General features: G+C 42.6%; 2 protein-coding genes across 3 annotated transcripts in view; both read left to right on the forward strand.

Annotated features, from left to right (window-relative positions):
• The window catches only part of LOC138979543 (regulating synaptic membrane exocytosis protein 2-like), a 45981-nt gene extending 32513 nt beyond the window's left edge, over positions 1 to 13468 (forward strand). The window contains exons 2-5 of the mRNA XM_070352257.1: positions 2439 to 2670; positions 11287 to 12062; positions 12989 to 13397; positions 13448 to 13468. Coding sequence (XP_070208358.1) covers positions 2439 to 2670; positions 11287 to 12062; positions 12989 to 13397; positions 13448 to 13468 — 1438 coding nt within the window. The remainder of the gene's footprint in view (positions 1 to 2438; positions 2671 to 11286; positions 12063 to 12988; positions 13398 to 13447) is intronic.
• LOC138980350 (regulating synaptic membrane exocytosis protein 2-like) overlaps positions 13351 to 18528 on the forward strand; it is a 47119-nt gene continuing 41941 nt past the window's right edge. Inside the window, exon 1 of one of the 2 annotated variants that reach the window (XM_070353219.1) lies at positions 13351 to 13773. In XM_070353219.1, the coding sequence (XP_070209320.1) occupies positions 13482 to 13773 (292 nt within the window). In that variant the 5' untranslated portion in view covers positions 13351 to 13481. Of the gene's footprint in view, positions 13774 to 16099; positions 16813 to 18528 lie in introns of those variants that run through there. The other variant, XM_070353220.1, reaches the window with a different exon arrangement.

Below are 18528 nucleotides of genomic sequence, written 5' to 3' on the forward strand. Positions count from 1 at the left end.
CTGAGTGTGTGAGAGCGCTACCGTTGCGTTACCGTTGTTTTAAGTTCCTTTAACGATCCAAGCGTTCCGTTACCGATGGGTTAAGGTTCCATTACCGTTCATTCTGATCGGGAGGGGAACGGCTGAAATTTTGAAACATGCAGCCCAAACTCAACCGTCCCTACCGTTCAAAGCAGTTCCGTTAATGATCATTTACGTTCCTTTGCGGTTCCCTCCCGATCCCTCCCGTGGCCGCACCGTTCCTTGGTCGGTACGGGAACGGGACCTAGAACGGTTGTGTGGAATGGTTGACATCCTTTATGGCCCAAGCAACGTCCGGCCTTCGTCGAAGATTGCTTGGCCAAAATTTCAATCAATTTGATTGAAAAATGAGGGTGTGACAGTGCCGCCTCAACTTTTACAAAAAGCCGGATATGACGTCATCAAAGGTATTTATCGAAAAAACGAAAAAAACTTCCGGGGATATCATTCCCAGGAACTCTCATGTCAAATTTCATAAAGATCGGTCCAGTAGTTTGGTCTGAATCGCTCTACACACACACACACACAGACAGACAGACACACACACATAGGCTACACCTAACCCTCGTCTCGATTCCCCCCTCTACGTTAAAACATTTAGTCAAAACTTGACTAAATGTAATTAGAACCCAGCGATAGAAGTTTGTCTCAGCCCTGAATTAAAAGAAGAAAGCACAATGACTTACCCCTCATTGTTGGGAGAGTGTTACTTGCACAAAACAATACAATGTGTCCATATTCTAGTCAAAAGTGAATTGGCGTAGCGGCGGTCGGGGAGTTTCAACCTCAGGTGACGGGCTGAGGAATTCCTGCAGAAGAAGAAGATTCTCTTCCCTTATTTTGACAACTCAAACAGTTGCGCGACTCAGGCATGTGACATCTAGCTAGCTCCGAGCACCGAATATCTATAGATACTGAACGGGGAATTAATGAACACTCCCATCCGGGGATCATCTCAGTGGTTCTATCAGACTTATACGGTATTTAGGTCCTTCTGCTTCTGATGACGGTGTTAGTTTATATTTCTAGCTCTGAGAATCAGTCTCAGTAGCGTCGATTCAGGTGCTGTTTATCACTTTGTCGCTGTCATTTTATTCTGTTTAAAAACAGTGGCCGGAGCTTTTTTGGGTCCTCGGTGTTTCTGCGGATTGAACTTTTGTTTAGAGTGATGTCCCCTGGCTGCAGACGACAAGTTGTGTGTTACCAAAATTCAAATACTGAAAGCGCTGGAAATGTCACAGAAACGATTTCGACTGATCTTCAATCATTAGGGTAGCCAGATTTTAGGGGTTCTTCTCTGTTGTCTATGCTGTGTTCTGGTCTGCGATAGGGCAGGATCAGCCAGACACTACGGCGAAAACACGGTCTCCACAGGTTGCAAAGATGGCGGAACCTCAGTCAGATTTCAAACTCTCAAAACTGCACTCGGCAAACTTGCTTACTTGGATGAGTGGGGTAGTTTTGGAGTCGCAAAAGTACCGTTGTAATAGTTAATACAGAATAGCATGGAGATAACAAGCAGGCAGTACGACTGAGAAAGGTGTAGTGAGCCCATTCACTGATTCAGGTTCAAGAGCGAAAATAGTAAAGAGCCAAGAGGGATTGACCAGTCTGTCGACATAATTATTCAATATTGCAGATCGTACAGTTCTACCAAGCGGTTTCATCTCTCTCTCTCTCTCTCTCTCTCTCTCTCTCTCTCTCTCTCTCTCTCTCTCTCTCTCTCTCTCTCTCTCTCTCCAACACTGAGCGTACCCCCATCCTTCCAATGTCTCAGTCAATTTCTCGACCCCCCCTCCCCCTTCTGTGTCTCTCTTTCCCTCTCTCTGATTGTGAAGCTTTTGGTCATATTGCAATGTCTGTATTGAAAATAAACTACTGCAATAAAATAAAGTTACATTTACAGCCAACCGTCTTTTTATGTAAAGCCGGTTCATTGCCAGAAATGAATTTATATATTTCTGGTTGGCTGCAGACTCAACTTGTGCAGAATATATTTTATAATTGGTGCACGGAAGTGAATAATACTTACAGAAACGAGGAAAATAAACATGATAATGGATGCATTGCGGCGATTTGTTAAGCCTGAATTGATTTGTGTGGGTGAATGGACAGACAGGAGAAAGAAATATAACAACAGACATTCTGATATATATATAGTTAATGATCATGCAGACACAAGTGATGAAAACTTGAATGTAATGCATATTTGACATGAAAAAGAAAAAGTACACTGACCATTTGCTAAAGTATTGCTATAGCATGAAGAAAGGGGACAGGTTTAGACCTTTCAATCCATGCATTGATCAATGTGAATTAAAGAATTTTTTCCAGGTGATTCACTGATGATGTTACTCATGCAAACTTTCACTACATTTGGTAAATTATGTATTTACTTTCTGTTTGGTTTGTTGCAGGCAAATGCAAGATGAGTTTGTTACCTACCAAGAGAACATTATAAAACTGAGTGAAGAGAAACGCCTTACTGGTCAACAGTATGACGAAGGGGCTGTGTGTGAAATTTGTCTCAAGACAAAGTTCGCCGATGGGGTTGGGCATAGCTGTCACTATTGCCACAAGAAGTCCTGCGCTCGATGTGGTCGTCGTGTTGCGATCAAAAACCCTAAACCTACTGAAAAGTCAAATGAGGTAAGAGTCGCAAACAGCTATGAATAATATGTGACAATTATTATTACAGTTAGACTTGCTATTTTTTTGTGATTTTTTGTTGTTGTTAGAAGTAGAACCTTCTCTCTTTATGCAGACCTCTTTTTTTCTTCTTTTTTTTCTTTTTATTCATGTAATCTTTAAATTTTGAATATTTATTTTCAGTGTTATGACACTGACAGTTTAGAATAGACTGGAAGGCCCACTGTTCTAAATTGTTCTTTTAAATCAGTGTTTTAAATGCTTTTTCATTTAATTTTCAACTTTCAAAGAATGTCTTATCTCTATCAGTGCTCTCCAGTTTCTACAATTCTAATTCTAACCATTTCATTTATTTCACTGTTTATAGAACCAAGGAAAATTTAACTGTTCAGACTCAAAAGCTCAAATTTCCTATAAATTATAATGCATAAAAAACTTTTTATTTCTATTTTTATGAAACTGATTAGTATTATAATTGTTATACATATATATATTTACAAATGAAACCCTTTGATTGTCAACTTGTTTCAGAAGCTATGCTGATTTGGTGATTGTTTATATCAAAAAAGAAATTTTATGCAAATTGAAAAAAGTCAGAGAAAAAAAGGAAACTACCAAAAAAGATGAACTGCGTACTGTGCAAAAAGAAGAACACTACATTTCCCCAACCTGTTTCTGTTCAAATAGGCAACACCGACATTCTTTTCTCACCATCAGCTAGAAACCTTGGATTCACCCTTTCATCTGACATGACCCTTAACAAACATATATCTTTAGTCTGTAGAGCAGCTTATTTTGAGCTTCGTAAGATCAGCACCATTCGCCGCACACTCTCCTCTCAAACAACTAACACTCTTGTCTGTGCCTTTGTTCTTTCTAAACTTGACTACTGCAACTCTCTTCTCTCTGGCTGTCCTCTGTACCTCCTGCATACACTACAAAAAGTTCAAAACTCGGCAGCACGCCTCATTCTGAAAGCACGAAAACGAGATCACGCAACACCACTTCTTCACACACTGCACTGGTTACCTATTCCAGCCCGCATTGACTACAGACTGTCCACCCTCTGCTTTAACTTCTTTTCTGGCTCGTCTCCTGCTTACTTCTCTGAACTCCTCACCGTCTATTCTCCAGCAAGACAACTCCGTGCCTCTTCTGACTGTCGCATCCTCACCATCCCACACACCAAAACCAAAACATACAGACAACGCACTTTTACTTTCTGCACACCCACACAATGGAATTCTCTCCCCTTTCACATCCGCCACTCTCAGTCACCCCAAGCATTCAAACGAGCACTTAAAACGCACCTCTTCAAGAAATACAACCCCTGATTTTGTTTTCTCAGTCCATCAGTAGGCTACATGTAGTGTATTTGTTGTTTTAGTGATAATGTGATAATGTATATAAACATCTGGGGCTGTTTTCAGTATTGTTGATAACATGTTCTGTTTGATTAAGGGTATTCAGCTGTTATTTCCTTGTTTTCACTACCTATTTTATTCATGTTTTTATTACTTAGTTAGTGGAAGAATCTTTTGTAATGTATGTTTGATGGTGTATGTTTTTAATTAGGCAAAAAAAAAAAATTGTCTGTTTCTGGTCACCCGACCGACCCTAAATTTCGGCGCCGACCCTAAACTTTTTTTTTCCAAACTGAAAATTTTTGGTTTTTTTGTTTGGTGGTAAAGGACAGGGTGAGAAAATGAACAACAAAAACGTGTGAAAACGAAAGTCCGCTGACGATTTGTAAATGTGTTGAGTGTCTTGTCTCTATGTATAGTGAATCCAGTCTCTTTGCGCGATTTTTAAAGTTAGTTTTATTGGTCTACATTTGGGGTAAAAAATATAAAAAAAAATAAAAAAATCCGGACCTACCGACCCTATTTTTTTTAGCCATGTTACAGTAAAACCTGCATCCAGCGGACCCTTAATTCGGCGGACACCTTTGCATAACGGACACTTCAAGTGAGGACGGATGTATTTTACACTCAAAAACACCTTAAAAGAGCGGACACCTCAAAGGCGCGGACGCGGACACTCTCTTTTGGTCCCGATTTGGTTCGTTACCTGTCAACAACGGTCCGCCATCTTGGTTCTGCAAATACAATCTCGCTGGCGATGTGAACGCGCGAGAAGCTTATTTTGTAAGCCAACGACAGCACTTGAAAGATTGATTTTTTGTATGGTGCACGCTCATTGGTCGATGCCGTGAATTGAACTCAACTCACAAACAAAAACAAGTTAGGGTTTCTACTTTCTGTACTGTGATGCATCTTCGTCTCATCCTTCGTCGATCGCGGTCTCATCATGTCAAAACGGAAATTTCTGACTTTAGAAGAAAGAGTCGATGTGATAAAGAAATTGAACGGCGAACTCTTCGAGTGGTTTTCGAGAGCTCGATCAAAGAATATTCCCGTGAATGGCTTCAGATAAGAAACCGATTGCATCTCTTTCTCTCTCTCTCGCTCAGTCGTTCTCTCTCTCTCTCTCTCTCGCTTAGTCGTTCTCTCTCTCTCTCTCGCTCGTTCTCGCTATCGCTCGTTCTCTCTCTCTCTCTTTCTCTCGCTCAGTCGTTCTCTCTCTCTCTCTCTCTCTCTCTCTCTCTCTCTCTCTCTCTCTCTCTCTCTCTCTCTCTCTCTCTCTCTCTCTCTCTCTCGTTCTCCGTTCACCCTGAAATGCTGACAGCTGTCATGAACTTGAGTAGCATTCTGAAGATGTGCGTCTGAACCAAACCAGACTGATTCTGGTTTTGTACATGTACATGTTGCATGTTGAACTTGTTTTCTTTGTCACTTTCTGTATGACTACATGTAATGCACAGTTTAGAATAAAACTATTTGGCTGGGTTTTTTCTTCCCAAAAAATGTCTGCGCATTCATATTCAAAAGAAAGGACACCTTTGTACAAAGGACAGTGGCAAGGTTCCCCAAGGGTGTCCTTTGCTCGCAGGTTTTACTGTACCAGAAACAGACAATTTTTTTTTGTTGGCCTTAAGCGTTGCTGACTATGAATGTAGATGTAAATGCTTGTATAACTGTGTTTTAATTTTAAATGTGTCAAGTGCAAAGAGCATAATTGTAAAGTTATGATGTTGCGCTATACAAATACTCATTTATTATTATTATTATTATTATTTCCAGCAGCCTTTCAATTCTTTGCCGTCTTTTGAGCTTTAAGAAGTGTATTCTCTATGATGAACTGAACACTCAGCGTAGCCTATTGTATGACCAGTGAGTGACCTGACACAGTAAAGCTGCCCCAGCTGTCGATTTGACCCAGATAATTACCCACGACAGCTGTGCTGCATTCTTGCCTGCTTGCTGTCTCAACATAAGGCATTGACTGTCTTTTTGTGTATGCTGTTAGATATTGTATTATATGGGTTTACATTTGATTGCTTTTGGCCAAAAAGAAAAATATGTCTGTTTCCGGTAACCCGACCGACCCTATTTTTAAGGACCGACCCTAAAGGTTTTTTTTTTGCTTTTCGCACAAAAAAAACCAACAAAAAACAAACAAACAAACAAACATATGAAGTCAAGTATACTTTATTTAGTTTCAATACATGTATATCTAGGTCAAAAACATGTCCTAAATAATTGTAAGTAAAGTAAGGAAGCGTTTAAAAAAAAAGACACATGTAAAAAGACGTTAACAAAACGTAAGAAAAAGGTTAAAAAAAAAATTTTTTAAATAAAAAAACGACCGACCGACCCTATTTTTTTCGGCGATGTTACCGGAAACAGAAATATTTTTCTTTTTGGCCTTATTTGAAGAACAACAATATTAAAATCACATTGTAATTCTTTAAGGAGTTATATATGAGTACAGTGGGACCCCTCTCTTAAGACCCCCTTATAAAAGACTTCTTCTTCTGCGTTGTGGGCTGAAACTCCCATGTACACGCGTGTTTTTGCATGAGTGGAATTTTACGTGTATGACCGTTTTTACCCCGCCATTTAGGCAGCCATACGCCGCTTTCGGAGGAAGCATGCTGGGTATTTTCGTGTTTCTATAGCCCACCGAACTCTGACATGGATTATAGGATCTTTTCCGTGCGCACTTGGTCTTGTGCTTGCGTGTACACACGAAGGGGGATAAGTCACTTAAGCAGGTCTGCACATAAGTTGACCTGGGAGATCGGAAAAATCTCCACTCTTAACCCACCAGGCGGCAGCGACCGGGATTCGAACTCACGACCTCCCGATTAGGAGGCCGACGTCTTTCCACCACGCCACTGCGCCCGTCATAAAGGACTTCTAACTTTTAAGACCTTGATTTCGCAGACATTCTATTCATAACCTCTGTAAATCTACCTTCATTTTAAGACTACCTCCTTTTTAGACTTGCTTTCCTGAGATTGTTTGCGTTTTTAAATGACGGGAATCCACTGTAATCGTAGACGGTTAGTAGCTTAATTTGATGCCTTTGTATGTGTAGGTGCTTGTAAATTTATATATATATATATGTGAATACAGTGTGCAGGTTTCACGTTTAGTGAGAAAGGGGAGAGAGAAAATAGGAGGGAGTGAACCAACATTTTTCATGAAGTTTTGTTTTGTTTGTGTATATATATAGTAGAGTATACATACATTTATAAGCACCTACACATACAAAGGCATCAGAGCTATACTAACAGTGGATAGTGAATACAGTATAGTGTCGTCAATTTTGTATCAGCTGTCTGCACTCCCAGCAGAATACTTCTCATTGATCTCAAAGGTATCTATAGTTCTGCACTTAATTTTCAACATCAAAGCAAAACACATAGAAATTACATTTCTCTGGCAATCAAATGTCATGCATAAGTAAAGTTACAATGACAGATGTAACAAATTGTACAGTAGGAAAATTTAGTTGACACTGCAGAAGTAAACTTCAGATGACAGATGGTACTGTAATTAATATGCTATTTGTGGAAAAGAAAAAAAAAAAAAAAAAATGGTACTGTTTCATGTAGCAAATTGAATACTAGGGAAATTAAATTGATTGAAGTAATTACAACATAAAAATTGATACAGTGGAACCCCCCTTTTAAGACCTTCAGCGGGCGGGGATGTAGCTCAGTCGGTAGCGCGCTGGATTTGTAGCCAGTTGGCCGCTGTCAGCGTGAGTTCGTCCCCACGTTCGGCGAGAGATTTATTTCTCAGAGTCAACGTTGTGTGCAGACTCTCCTCGGTGTCCGAACACCCCCGTGTGTACACGCAAGCACAAGACCAAGTGCGCACGAAAAAGATCCTGTAATCCATGTCAGAGTTCGGTGGGTTATAGAAACACGAAAATACCCAGCATGCTTCCTCCGAAAACGGCGTATGGCTGCCTAAATGGCGGGGTAAAAAACGGTCATACACGTAAAATTCCACTCGTGCAAAAAACACGAGTGTACGTGGGAGTTTCAGCCCACGAACGCAGAAGAAGAAGAAGAAGACCTTCAAAAATCTGAGAAAATCAGCTCTTAAAACAGGGAGTCTTAAAATGCGGGTTAATTTACACAGGTTATGAACAGAAAGCCTGAGAACACAGGGTCTTAAATTGGAGGAAGTCTTAAAAGGGGGGTTCCACTGTACTTTGTTTCATGCGGCATATAAATCAATATGTGCAGAGATGAAGCGTCGTCAGGGCAGTAGATGTTGCTTGCAAAGAATAATTCTAAGGCCCCAAAAAAAATAGGTCTGTTTACGGTAACATAGGCCAAAAAAATAGGGTCGGTAGGTCGGGATTTTTTTTTTTTTTTTCTCAAAAAACCATATTTTTACGTTGTTTCCCCCCCCCCCCCCCCCCCCCCCCCCCCCAAATGCCAAAAAAAAGTCTAGGGTCGCTCGAAAAAAATAGTGTCGGTCGGGTTACTGTAAACAGACTATTTTGGTTTTTTTGCCTAATGGCTTGCATGGCGCGCGCAGTGTAGCACTGGACTATTCTGAGTTAAGATTGTTACGTTGTTGTACAGTTGGACCTGCCTTGGTGACCACCTCTCTTTAACGACCACTTGCCCATTATGACCACACCCAGGAATCCTTAATGAGTTCTTTTTCTATATATATAACTCACCTGGTCAAAGTGACCACCTGCCTACAATGACCAATCAATTCTCTTGGTCCCTGGGTTGGCCGTTATAGACAGGTTTAACTGTTTTTCCATAACGCCAGGTGTTTTGTTAACTGGTACATGTACATATTGATCAAAAGGCTAGAAGAATGCATCAAACCATTCACTCAGTCATGGTTAGCGGTATAACTAGATTGAAAAACAAAAAAAGCAATAGCTTTATTTCGAAACGAAAAACCCGTCAGATGCTGTTGGAGCGGGTGAAACCAACTCATGGTTCTCACTTTCATTTGTGGAACATATTTGTGTATTTCCATACAAAAAGCGGTAAATACAGGAAATGTCCAGTTAACTGGAACACTTGTAATTGATCCAGCGTTTCACAGTGTACTGCAGCTATATGTTATCATTTAGAACATGCGAGTTTCATTTTCAGTGTTCAGCTGTTGAAATTGGATGGTAAAAGTCTTTAAACTTAATGTTATGTTCTACAGTGAAGCCCCCCTTTAAAGACCCCCCGATTTAAGACTTCCTCCATTTTAAGACCTTGTTTTTTTGCAATTTCCATGATAGCTGTGTAAATTTAAACCCCCATTTTTAGACTCCCTCCTTTTTAAAGGTCCTTGTCTACATTTTTATACCAAAATCGCCATTTGACCATTAAAATGCAGAGTCTATTATCTACAAATATCAACAATACACCCCCTTTCGATCAGGAAAGACGAAGTCAGTGTAGCCGTTTGAAAATTCATTGTAGTATTCCAGCGGATATCCTTATTTGGAAAATGCCAAGCGCAAAACTCCTCTCAAATCCCGTGCGTTTAAAAAAAAGCGTGGACAGCGCTCCAGTGTCAAACTGTTGCTGCACTTGTTTGGGCGTGGCTATAAGCATAGTGACATGAATTTGATTGGTCAGTATTTTTAGGCAAAGCACATGTTCTCAGCAAACAGAAAACAAATTATTGGAAGCGTCGAGTCACGCTACCCAAAAATAAAATCTTTTTTTACATATATGTTTTTGTCTATAACTTTTTTCCCCATGGTTCATTCATCATTTGACATAATTTTGTATCGAAATCTAACCATAAGATTATTGAAAAAAAGCAAAAATGTAGACGACCACCTAAGACCTGATTTTCTCAAATTTGTGGAGGCCTTAAAAGAGGGGTTCCACTGTATCATTTGGGAACATCCGCAGCTCTCTGTCTTTTTCAATTTCTCTTCTATGACTTCTGTGTCCTTAAAAAGATAACACTTGTAGAAGGTGCAGAGAAATGTTACTACACAAGTTTGCACAGATGTTGTCTCACACTCACATTCCAGCTGCTACAGAAGTCAGTAGAGGGATGTGAGTGTGACTGTGAGTCATTGTATCGATGAGCCGGATATATAAACCTGAGTTCTTTTTGTCATGCGTCAGTCGGAATGCATGCCTGGAACAGCTTTGAAGCTCATCGTATCAAGCAGAAACACATTGGTTTGACTTTAACAAGAGTTCTTTTTGACAATGACATACGCTTATAGTCTGTCTGTGGACTAAAACAACTTTGAAGTTTCATCGTATCAAGCAGAAAAACATTGGTTTGACTTTAACAAGAGTTCTTTTTGACAATGACATACGCTAGTCTGTCTGTGGACTGAAACAGCTTTGAAGTTTCATTGTATCAAGCAAAAAAGCATTGGTTTGTTTGTTTGTTTGTTTGCTTAACGCCCAGCCGACCACGAAGGGCCATATCAGGGCGGTGCTGCTTTGACATTTAACGTGCGCCACACACAAGACAGAAGTCGCAGCACAGGCTTCATGTCTCACCCAGTCACATTATTCTGACACCGGACCAACCAGTCCTAGCACTAACCCCATAATGCCAGACGCCAGGCGGAGCAGCCACTAGATTGCCAATTTTAAAGTCTTAGGTATGACCCGGCCGGGGTTCGAACCCACGACCTCCCGATCACGGGGCGGACGCCTTACCACTAGGCCAACGTGCCGGTCCAAAAGCATTGGTTAAACTTTAACAAATAGTCATGTTGTCTCAGCAGCTGGTTATTTTCTACAATGTGTTTTAACCTGAAAAGACTCAAAACAAAAATTGGTTTGTTATAAGTGTACGTTCTTGAGTGTTCATGAATATATTGTGGTAATCAAAATCCAATTATAGGTGGCAGTGTCACGATGGGAGTTTTAAGTTAAGGTAAACGACAAATAAAAGACTGTCTGCATGAAGTGTCTTTTATTGTGAGGTGACTTGTCATCGGAGAATCTTAACATTACATGGACCTCAGCCAGTGTATGTAAACATGTTGGCAGCTTTATTATGATGTTACAGTGGTACCAGTGATGTAAAGCCCCTCAAAGGAGAGGACACTTCACATGAAAGGACACCTTCTTTTGTCCCTTTCTCTACTATTTTGAATAAAGTTTACCTGTCATGACAGGCCACCTGCAATGTAGGGACACCTTTGGTTGCTTCTGAGGGTGTCCTTTTACCACTGTCTTCATGTTTCTTGTCGACTTGTTTAAATCTTTGATGAAAATCCATTAACGCCGTCATCCGTGTGTTGTTTCAGATGGTGTGGGCCTGTCATCTATGCCACAAGAAGCAGGAACTTCTGGCCAAGACCGGAGCATGGTACCACGGAGGAATGGCACGACCAGTGGCTCTGGAGGTGGGTGATGCCACAGCCACCGGAGCAGCTCCAGGGGCACGACCTCCAGGCCGAGGCGGCATGGAGGCCAGTCCGCCCAACGAAAAGAAAGCAAAAATGGGTGGGGCTGGAGAAGCCGCCAGTGGCAGTGAGAAAGAAAACTATGACCGCCAGAGGACCTTTATGCGCGCTTCCAGTCTTCAGGGGAGGGAACTCAAGCGGCAGTTTTCTATGTCAGACGCTCTGGGGTCGCAACGGGGTCAAGACGGAGCGTCCAGCGGACAGACAGCGGAAGCCCCCGCGGAGGGGGAGAAGGGGCAGGAGAGGGGGAGAGGGAGGGAGCGGACCTCGGCCAAGCATCGCGGCCACAGTGAGAGTCGGTTGAGTGAGACAGACAAGCGCTATGCAGCCTTGCAGCACCCAGAGTCTCGGCATCGAGACCGAGGGGGCGAGCCCACCGAGAGACTAGACAGGGAGAGGGGCGAAAGGGACCCCCGAGAACGTGCTGCTGATAGAGACAGAGAGCGCGGAGAAAGGGAGCGCACCAGTGATAGGGAGCGCAGTGATAGGGAGAGGGACCGAGGGGAGAGAGATCGCCATGCAGGGAGCAGATCACGTGACCCCAGTGTTGACCCCGCCTTGGCAGGTCACAGGACGGACGACAGACGGATAGAAAAGGAAACGAGAGAAAGACACAGGTATGTATTTTGGGCTGTTGCTCAAGTGTTTCCCAGGGGTCCTGCTTGCTTGTTGCAGTGGAGGTTTAAGATATGTTTTGTTTTAAAAAAAACACAATGTAGTCAAATGTTTTTCCCATATGTGCGCAAAACAAAGATTGTAAGTTTGTATTGTATAATTCTGATGAATTGGCAAAAATCTTGTACTTAAATGTCATGAAGGCAGTGGTTGTTCAAGGAAAAAGGGGCACATGCAGTAACACTAACAGTACACATAGAGGTATTTGCACACACAGGCATACGCACACTTATACCAATACACAGGTTTTGATGCTGCTTCTAATTAGAGCATGGTGAGTACCCTCCTCCTATGATAGCAATCTGCTATATGTGAGTTAGGTAAGATATGTAATTTAATTAAAAATTTTAGTAATAAATTTTCATTTGATTAATATACTTACCCAACTCACATCGTTTATTCCCTCCCGCCTCCCCGCTGTGGGATGTATGGGGGTCTAAAAAAAGGAGTGAGTTGGGCTTCGTTTAGGAATGATAAGATGGCGGCGTTTGCGCGCGCATACGGAAGTCAGGCTAGTAGTTAGTCTGGCATTATGGGATAGAGCACTCTCTTTTTTAGAGTGGTCTCCCTTGGTTACCAAGGGGACGCGTACAGCGTATCCAGCACTGAACTAGGGTTAATTGTGAAGCGTGCAATAAATTGCCAGGTCCTACAAGGAATGGAGTCTTAAAATTAAGAAAACATTTCTGCTGTAAAGTACAAAACGCACGAGAACAAAAAGATCTTAAAATGGAGGGAGTCTTAAAGGGCCTTATGTTTGTACAGAATGTATGCAAAAGTAGGGCCTTAAAATGTGGGAGGTCTTAAAACAGGGTGGTCTGAAAACGGGAATCAAGTGTACTCACAACGTTGACCCATTTCACCACAGGGAGGCGAGAGACGCTGCACACACTGACGAGCGGGATCATGATGGCCGGTATTCCAGAGAACGACGCAGCAAGGACGCCTCGTCCGAACGCTATCGCCAGCCTCCTGCCAACGGTCGCCGCGACTACCCGGACAAAGACTACCGTGGGGACTACACAGACAAGGAATACCGGTCTGACAAGGAGTACCGTTCAGAAAAGGAGTACCGAAGCTCTCGAGAGCGTTTATCAGACTCTCATGACGTGAGTGAAGGTGTCGTAGGGCGAGGAAGCCGCCGTGAACACAGAGGAGCGGAACGCACAGCGGGGAGTGGCGGGAGTGCAGGGGGAGGGGTGGGGGGAGGGGGGCACGGGGGAAGTGTGAAAGACCGCCGCTCACCGGGTTCGGACAAGTACAAGGAGAGTGAGGTGGTGGGCGACGGCCCGCGACATTCCCACCGCATTCTGATCGAACACGCCAGCGACACGCAACCAGCTGCTGAGGACATCCGTGACATGCAGCGCATGCACGACCGCCGTCACCTTGACCCCAACTCCGCGCGCACGGGAGCCAACTCTGGCACTCGTAACAACCGCAAAAAGCTGGAGAGCATGCTGCGGAACGATTCCCTCTCCTCCGACCCGTCGGATTGTGTGCGGCCCCCACCCCCCAAGCCCCACAAACACAAACGCAGCAAGAAGCAGCGGCAACAGTCGCTGAGCAGTTCTGACGATGACGTTCGCTCAACGCCAGAGTGCTCCAGCTGTGAGGAACAGGACCTGGAGAGTGAGAGTGTAAGCGAGAAAGGTAGGCTGCCGTTTTACACTTCTTTTGCTTTGTTTGAGGCTGCTACTGCTCCCTTATTTTGTTGCTTCGTTTTTAGCTGAGAAGATAGATTTATCACTTTGTGCATGGATGTCGATCATTATGATGATTTTACAGGTGTTGCTGTAAACGACTATCAGGGAATCATGTACGTGTTCATTGGTCAGGGATGTCGCAAGGATTTGCTTTCTTCAGCAAAATTGGCCATAAAAGTTTTGGCAATTTTCCGAAGGTTCAGGCAATTAAATTCATGGCGTTTTCTTTCTCCCCAAATGATAAAAATTATACAGTAGATTTGAAAGAAGTTCTGGCATTTTGTCAATGCTAAACGACATCCCTGATTGGTGTACAGATGCAGTTACGTGTATAAGTTATAGCATAAGTGGATCACTTTATCAATCAATCAATCAATTAATATGAGGCTTATATCGTGCGTATTCCGTGGGTACAGTTCTAAGCGCAGTGATTTTTTGAAATTTGTTTATTTTATGCACTTCATATCGCGCACATATTCAAGGCGCAGGGATTTGTTTATGCCGTGTGAGATGGAATTTTTTTTACACAATACATCACGCATTCACATCGGCCAGCAGATCGCAGCCATTTTGGCGCATATCCTACTTTTCACGGCTTATTATTCCAAGTCACACGGGTATTTTGGTGGACATTTTTATCTATGCCCATACAATTTTGCCAGGAAAGACCCTTTTGTCAATCGTGGGATCTTTAACGTGCACACCCCAATGTAGTGTACACGAAGGGCCCTCGGTTTTTCGTCTCATCCGAAAGACTAGCACTTGAACCCACCACCTAGGTTAGGAAAGGGGGGAGAAAATTGCTAACGCTCTGACCCAGGGTCGAACTCGCAACCTCTCGCTTCCGAGCGCAAGTGCGTTACCACTGGGCCACCCAGGTCTCAAATTTAATACTGAACAAACAGGTAGGATTTTACTATAACTCTGTAGTTTAACTTTAACTAAGATTATGTACTGCTTTCACTTGATAATTTCTCTGTCTTCCGTCCTTTATCTCCCTCCTGTTATCTGTCCGACTCTCTTTACTTCCTTTACACTTTGGTTAGTTAAATTATCGTCATCCACTCAACTTTTAACACAGTTTTGTCTAAAATCCAAAATGATAAACACTTTGAGTTGAAGTTGATACATGGCCTGTGCTCGTACATGTTGATTGCAAAATGTTCCACTAATTGCATTTTGCAGGCGCCCTTTTCCTATAAGGCCTAAAAAAAAAAATAGGTGTGGTTACGGTAACCCGACCTACCCTATTTTTAGTGGCTGACCCTATAACTTTTTATTACATTTGTCAAAAAAAAAAAAAAAAAAAAAAAAAAACGAGTGCAGAAAACGCAATGAAAGCAAAATCGCCCCAGTCGCACACTTATTTCCCTGTCAAGTAGGTTTAATTTGTACACATTAGAAAAAAAAGTTAAAAAAAAAAAAGTGATTGCCTACCTTCCTACCCTATTTTTTTTGGCTATGTTACCGTAACCACACCTTTTTTTTTTTTTTGGCCTAAGCCACATGGCTACGGTGCACAATATTTCTTGTTTTGTGTCAACTTACTCAAAGTAATTAAAAGTCAGTGCGACACCTGTTGATGTTTTGAAAAGTGTTCATGGTATGTTAAGTATTATTTGTTCTTGGATTTCTACTTGGACTTGGATCCTGTTTAAACTGCAGCTGTTACAGCTGGTAATTCTCTGCAGGAGCTAAAGTTTTTGTTCTGAAAGAGTTCATTGATGTCATTGTCAGTGATCAGTCCTGACATTGACAATCTAGTAAGTTCATATTCTTTATGTTGTTTTATAGTATTTATGAATTGGCTACCCATTTATATTTTTTTTAAATGATTTGTAAAATTTTAGCATACTTAAAAAAAAAACCCAACTCAGACAGATATATATATCAGGTTCTCTTGTTTTCCCTTTTTCGTTTCTTTGTGTCTGTCCATTTTTGTACAATGTGTCACACTCACAGTATTTTAAAGGTTATGATATTATTAAATTACCACATGGTTAAGCTGTTTTTATCATTTTTAAATGTATAAATTTAGCTGCAGAAAATTTTACCATCGTGCAAATTGATGTAAATCAAACGCATACAGTGACTCGCAGTGTGTGCAAGACTTAAATGTATTGTGCACATATTGTGATATATATATCTTATGTATGAGACAGTATTGTATGTGTTGGTAGTGTGTGTGTGTGTGTGTGTCTGTGTGTCTGTGCATGTGTATGTGTGTGTGTGTGTCTGTGTCTGTCTGTGTCAACCTTTGTCTGCTTTTGGTGACTTCGAGCAGGAATCGCATGCATAATCTAAAATTGTGTTTAATTTTGTTTATGCTTCTTTTTGGTGCGCTGAATTATGCATAACGCAAAACATAACCTAGCTTCATTTAATCCACATGTTTCCTTTCAGGAAAGAGACCTGAAGTATATTTGTCATGTTTTTCTACAGTTGCACGTCTTGCACTTTTGCAATTTGTATCTTTATTATTTATTTTCTCTATTATTATTTTTGTCAACAATATTTTATGCATGTTGGTGAAGGTGTCTATGCATATATAGCCTAAGCCATTAAATTTAACAAGTCTTTCTTGATGAGCGCTTCAAAATACCTCTGTATGTAGTACAGTGGTACCTGCGATGAAAGGACACCCTTTGGGACGAGCCAAAAGAGTCCCTACATGGCAGGTGGCCTGTCATGACAGGTATACTTTGGTAGAGATAATAGAAAAAGGGACAACAGAAAGTGTCCTTTTTAGGGAGGTGTCCTCTCATTGGAGGGTCCACATATCGCAGGTACTGCTGTATTGTGTTGCAATGTGACATGCAATGAAATGTAAAGTTGAACACGGTGTAACTCTGCTGCTGTGGTGTTGTTGTCAGCAGCTGTGTCCATTCAAAAGAGTGGGGACTATAAGCGCGGCGGGCAATATGACTCCACAGAGCAGTGGAAAAAGGATGAAATCCTTGCAGCCAAAATTAAAAAGTTTCTGTCGGTGAGTCCCTCCACTCGCTCGCCAGTGTTTCACCATCAACCCCAGCCCCAGTCGCTCTCTTCACCCTCACCCCAATCACCCCCCTACAATCTCCAGGCCTCCCTCCTTCCCTCTTCCTGCTCCCCCTCCCTCTCCCCCCCCCTCTTCTGACCCCCTCGCTCACAAGTGCTTCACCGTCAACCATCAACCCCAGCCGCTCTCTTCACCCTCACCCCAATCACACCCCTCTCCTCCCCAGGGCCTTCCCCCTTCCCTCTCCCCCAACTCTCTCTCTCTCCCCACCCTACCCTCTCTCCCCCCTCGTCCCTCTAGTGTTCTGTTACCTACTGCTCCTCTCCAGGCCTCCCCACCCCACCCTCTCTCCCCCCTTGTCCCTCTAGTGTTCTGTTACCTACTGCTCCTCTCCAGGCCTCCCCACCCCACCCTCTCTCCCCCCTTGTCCCTCTAGTGTTCTGTTACCTCCTGCTCCTCTCCAGGCCCCTCCAACTCCCACCTCTAACCCCCACCCCCCACCCCCCCACCCCTGTATTCTATTCTCCTTCAAAGATTGTGTTGAAACGTCCGGCGCCTGCCTATACAGGGCCCTCCCCTTGTCCAGCTGAAACCACCACCACCACCACCCCCCCCCCCCCCCCCCCCCCGCTCCCTTGCTTCTGTTACCTTCCACCCATCTATTGCCACCAGCTCCCACCTCGTATCCTTAACCCCCATCCCCCCCCATCCCCAACAAACCCTGTATTAGACTTCAAAGATTGTGTTGGAAAGTCCAGCAGTACCTTGATCCCCCCACCCCATGCCCACTCCATCCCACCACCACCATGTTTCCTTTTCCAACCCAATTTCCACAGTTACATGCCCGTCTGTGAGAAAATACAACACACCTCCTTGAAGAACTTAAAGCTGTAGTCTATTTAGGACTATCCGGGCTACGAGTTTGAAAAGATTATAGGGCTGAAAATCATGTACAGAATTCTGTACAGCAAACACTACCCGAAACCCCATCTATACGGCGTGTATGACCTTGAAAACTTCAGTCAACGCTTGGATTTTGCAGTGGTAACATCCGCTTTGCTCTCTCAGAGCTAAGCATACTTGTCAAGAAGGATTGAGCAGAAAAAAAATAAACGACTTGGCAGGGATTCGAACTCTAGGCCTCGGGGCCTCGAAATGTCGGGGCTGATGTCTTAACCGCTAGGCCACCCCACCAGTGTTGTCAAAGATAGACATACTAATACTAATAATGTTATATCATTCTACGCTTGAATTACCATTCATGCGTTGCAAAAACGTAACAATTGCCATTCAAATTTGCCTTTATTTGCAAACATATTTCACGGAATCGCGGTACATGTTTACACCGTCAGGCTACACGACATTCGCGCCATGCAAATAGCTGCGATATCTCTATTTACAACATGCAAGAAACATGACAAGAACAGTAATTGAATCTCTTCAAAGCTCTCTGCACAGTTGAAAACAGACATCAAAGAAATAGTAATAAATTTATTCACGTCTGAACAGTGGGCGGATAGAGATATAAATCATGCTTCTTCAAGAATAACATAACATGAATTCATATCAATGTTTTTCCTTCTTTTTCTCAATTGGCGCAGTTAGCCTAGTGGTTAGGAAATCAGACACAAAGTCTCGAGGTCGAGAGTTCGACTCTTCACCGGGGCGTTTATTTTTTCCCCTTGATCTCGCTTGAAGATAAAA

Source organism: Littorina saxatilis, linkage group LG11, assembly GCF_037325665.1.
Source record: "Littorina saxatilis isolate snail1 linkage group LG11, US_GU_Lsax_2.0, whole genome shotgun sequence".
In the NCBI taxonomy this organism is placed as follows: domain Eukaryota; kingdom Metazoa; phylum Mollusca; class Gastropoda; order Littorinimorpha; family Littorinidae; genus Littorina; species Littorina saxatilis.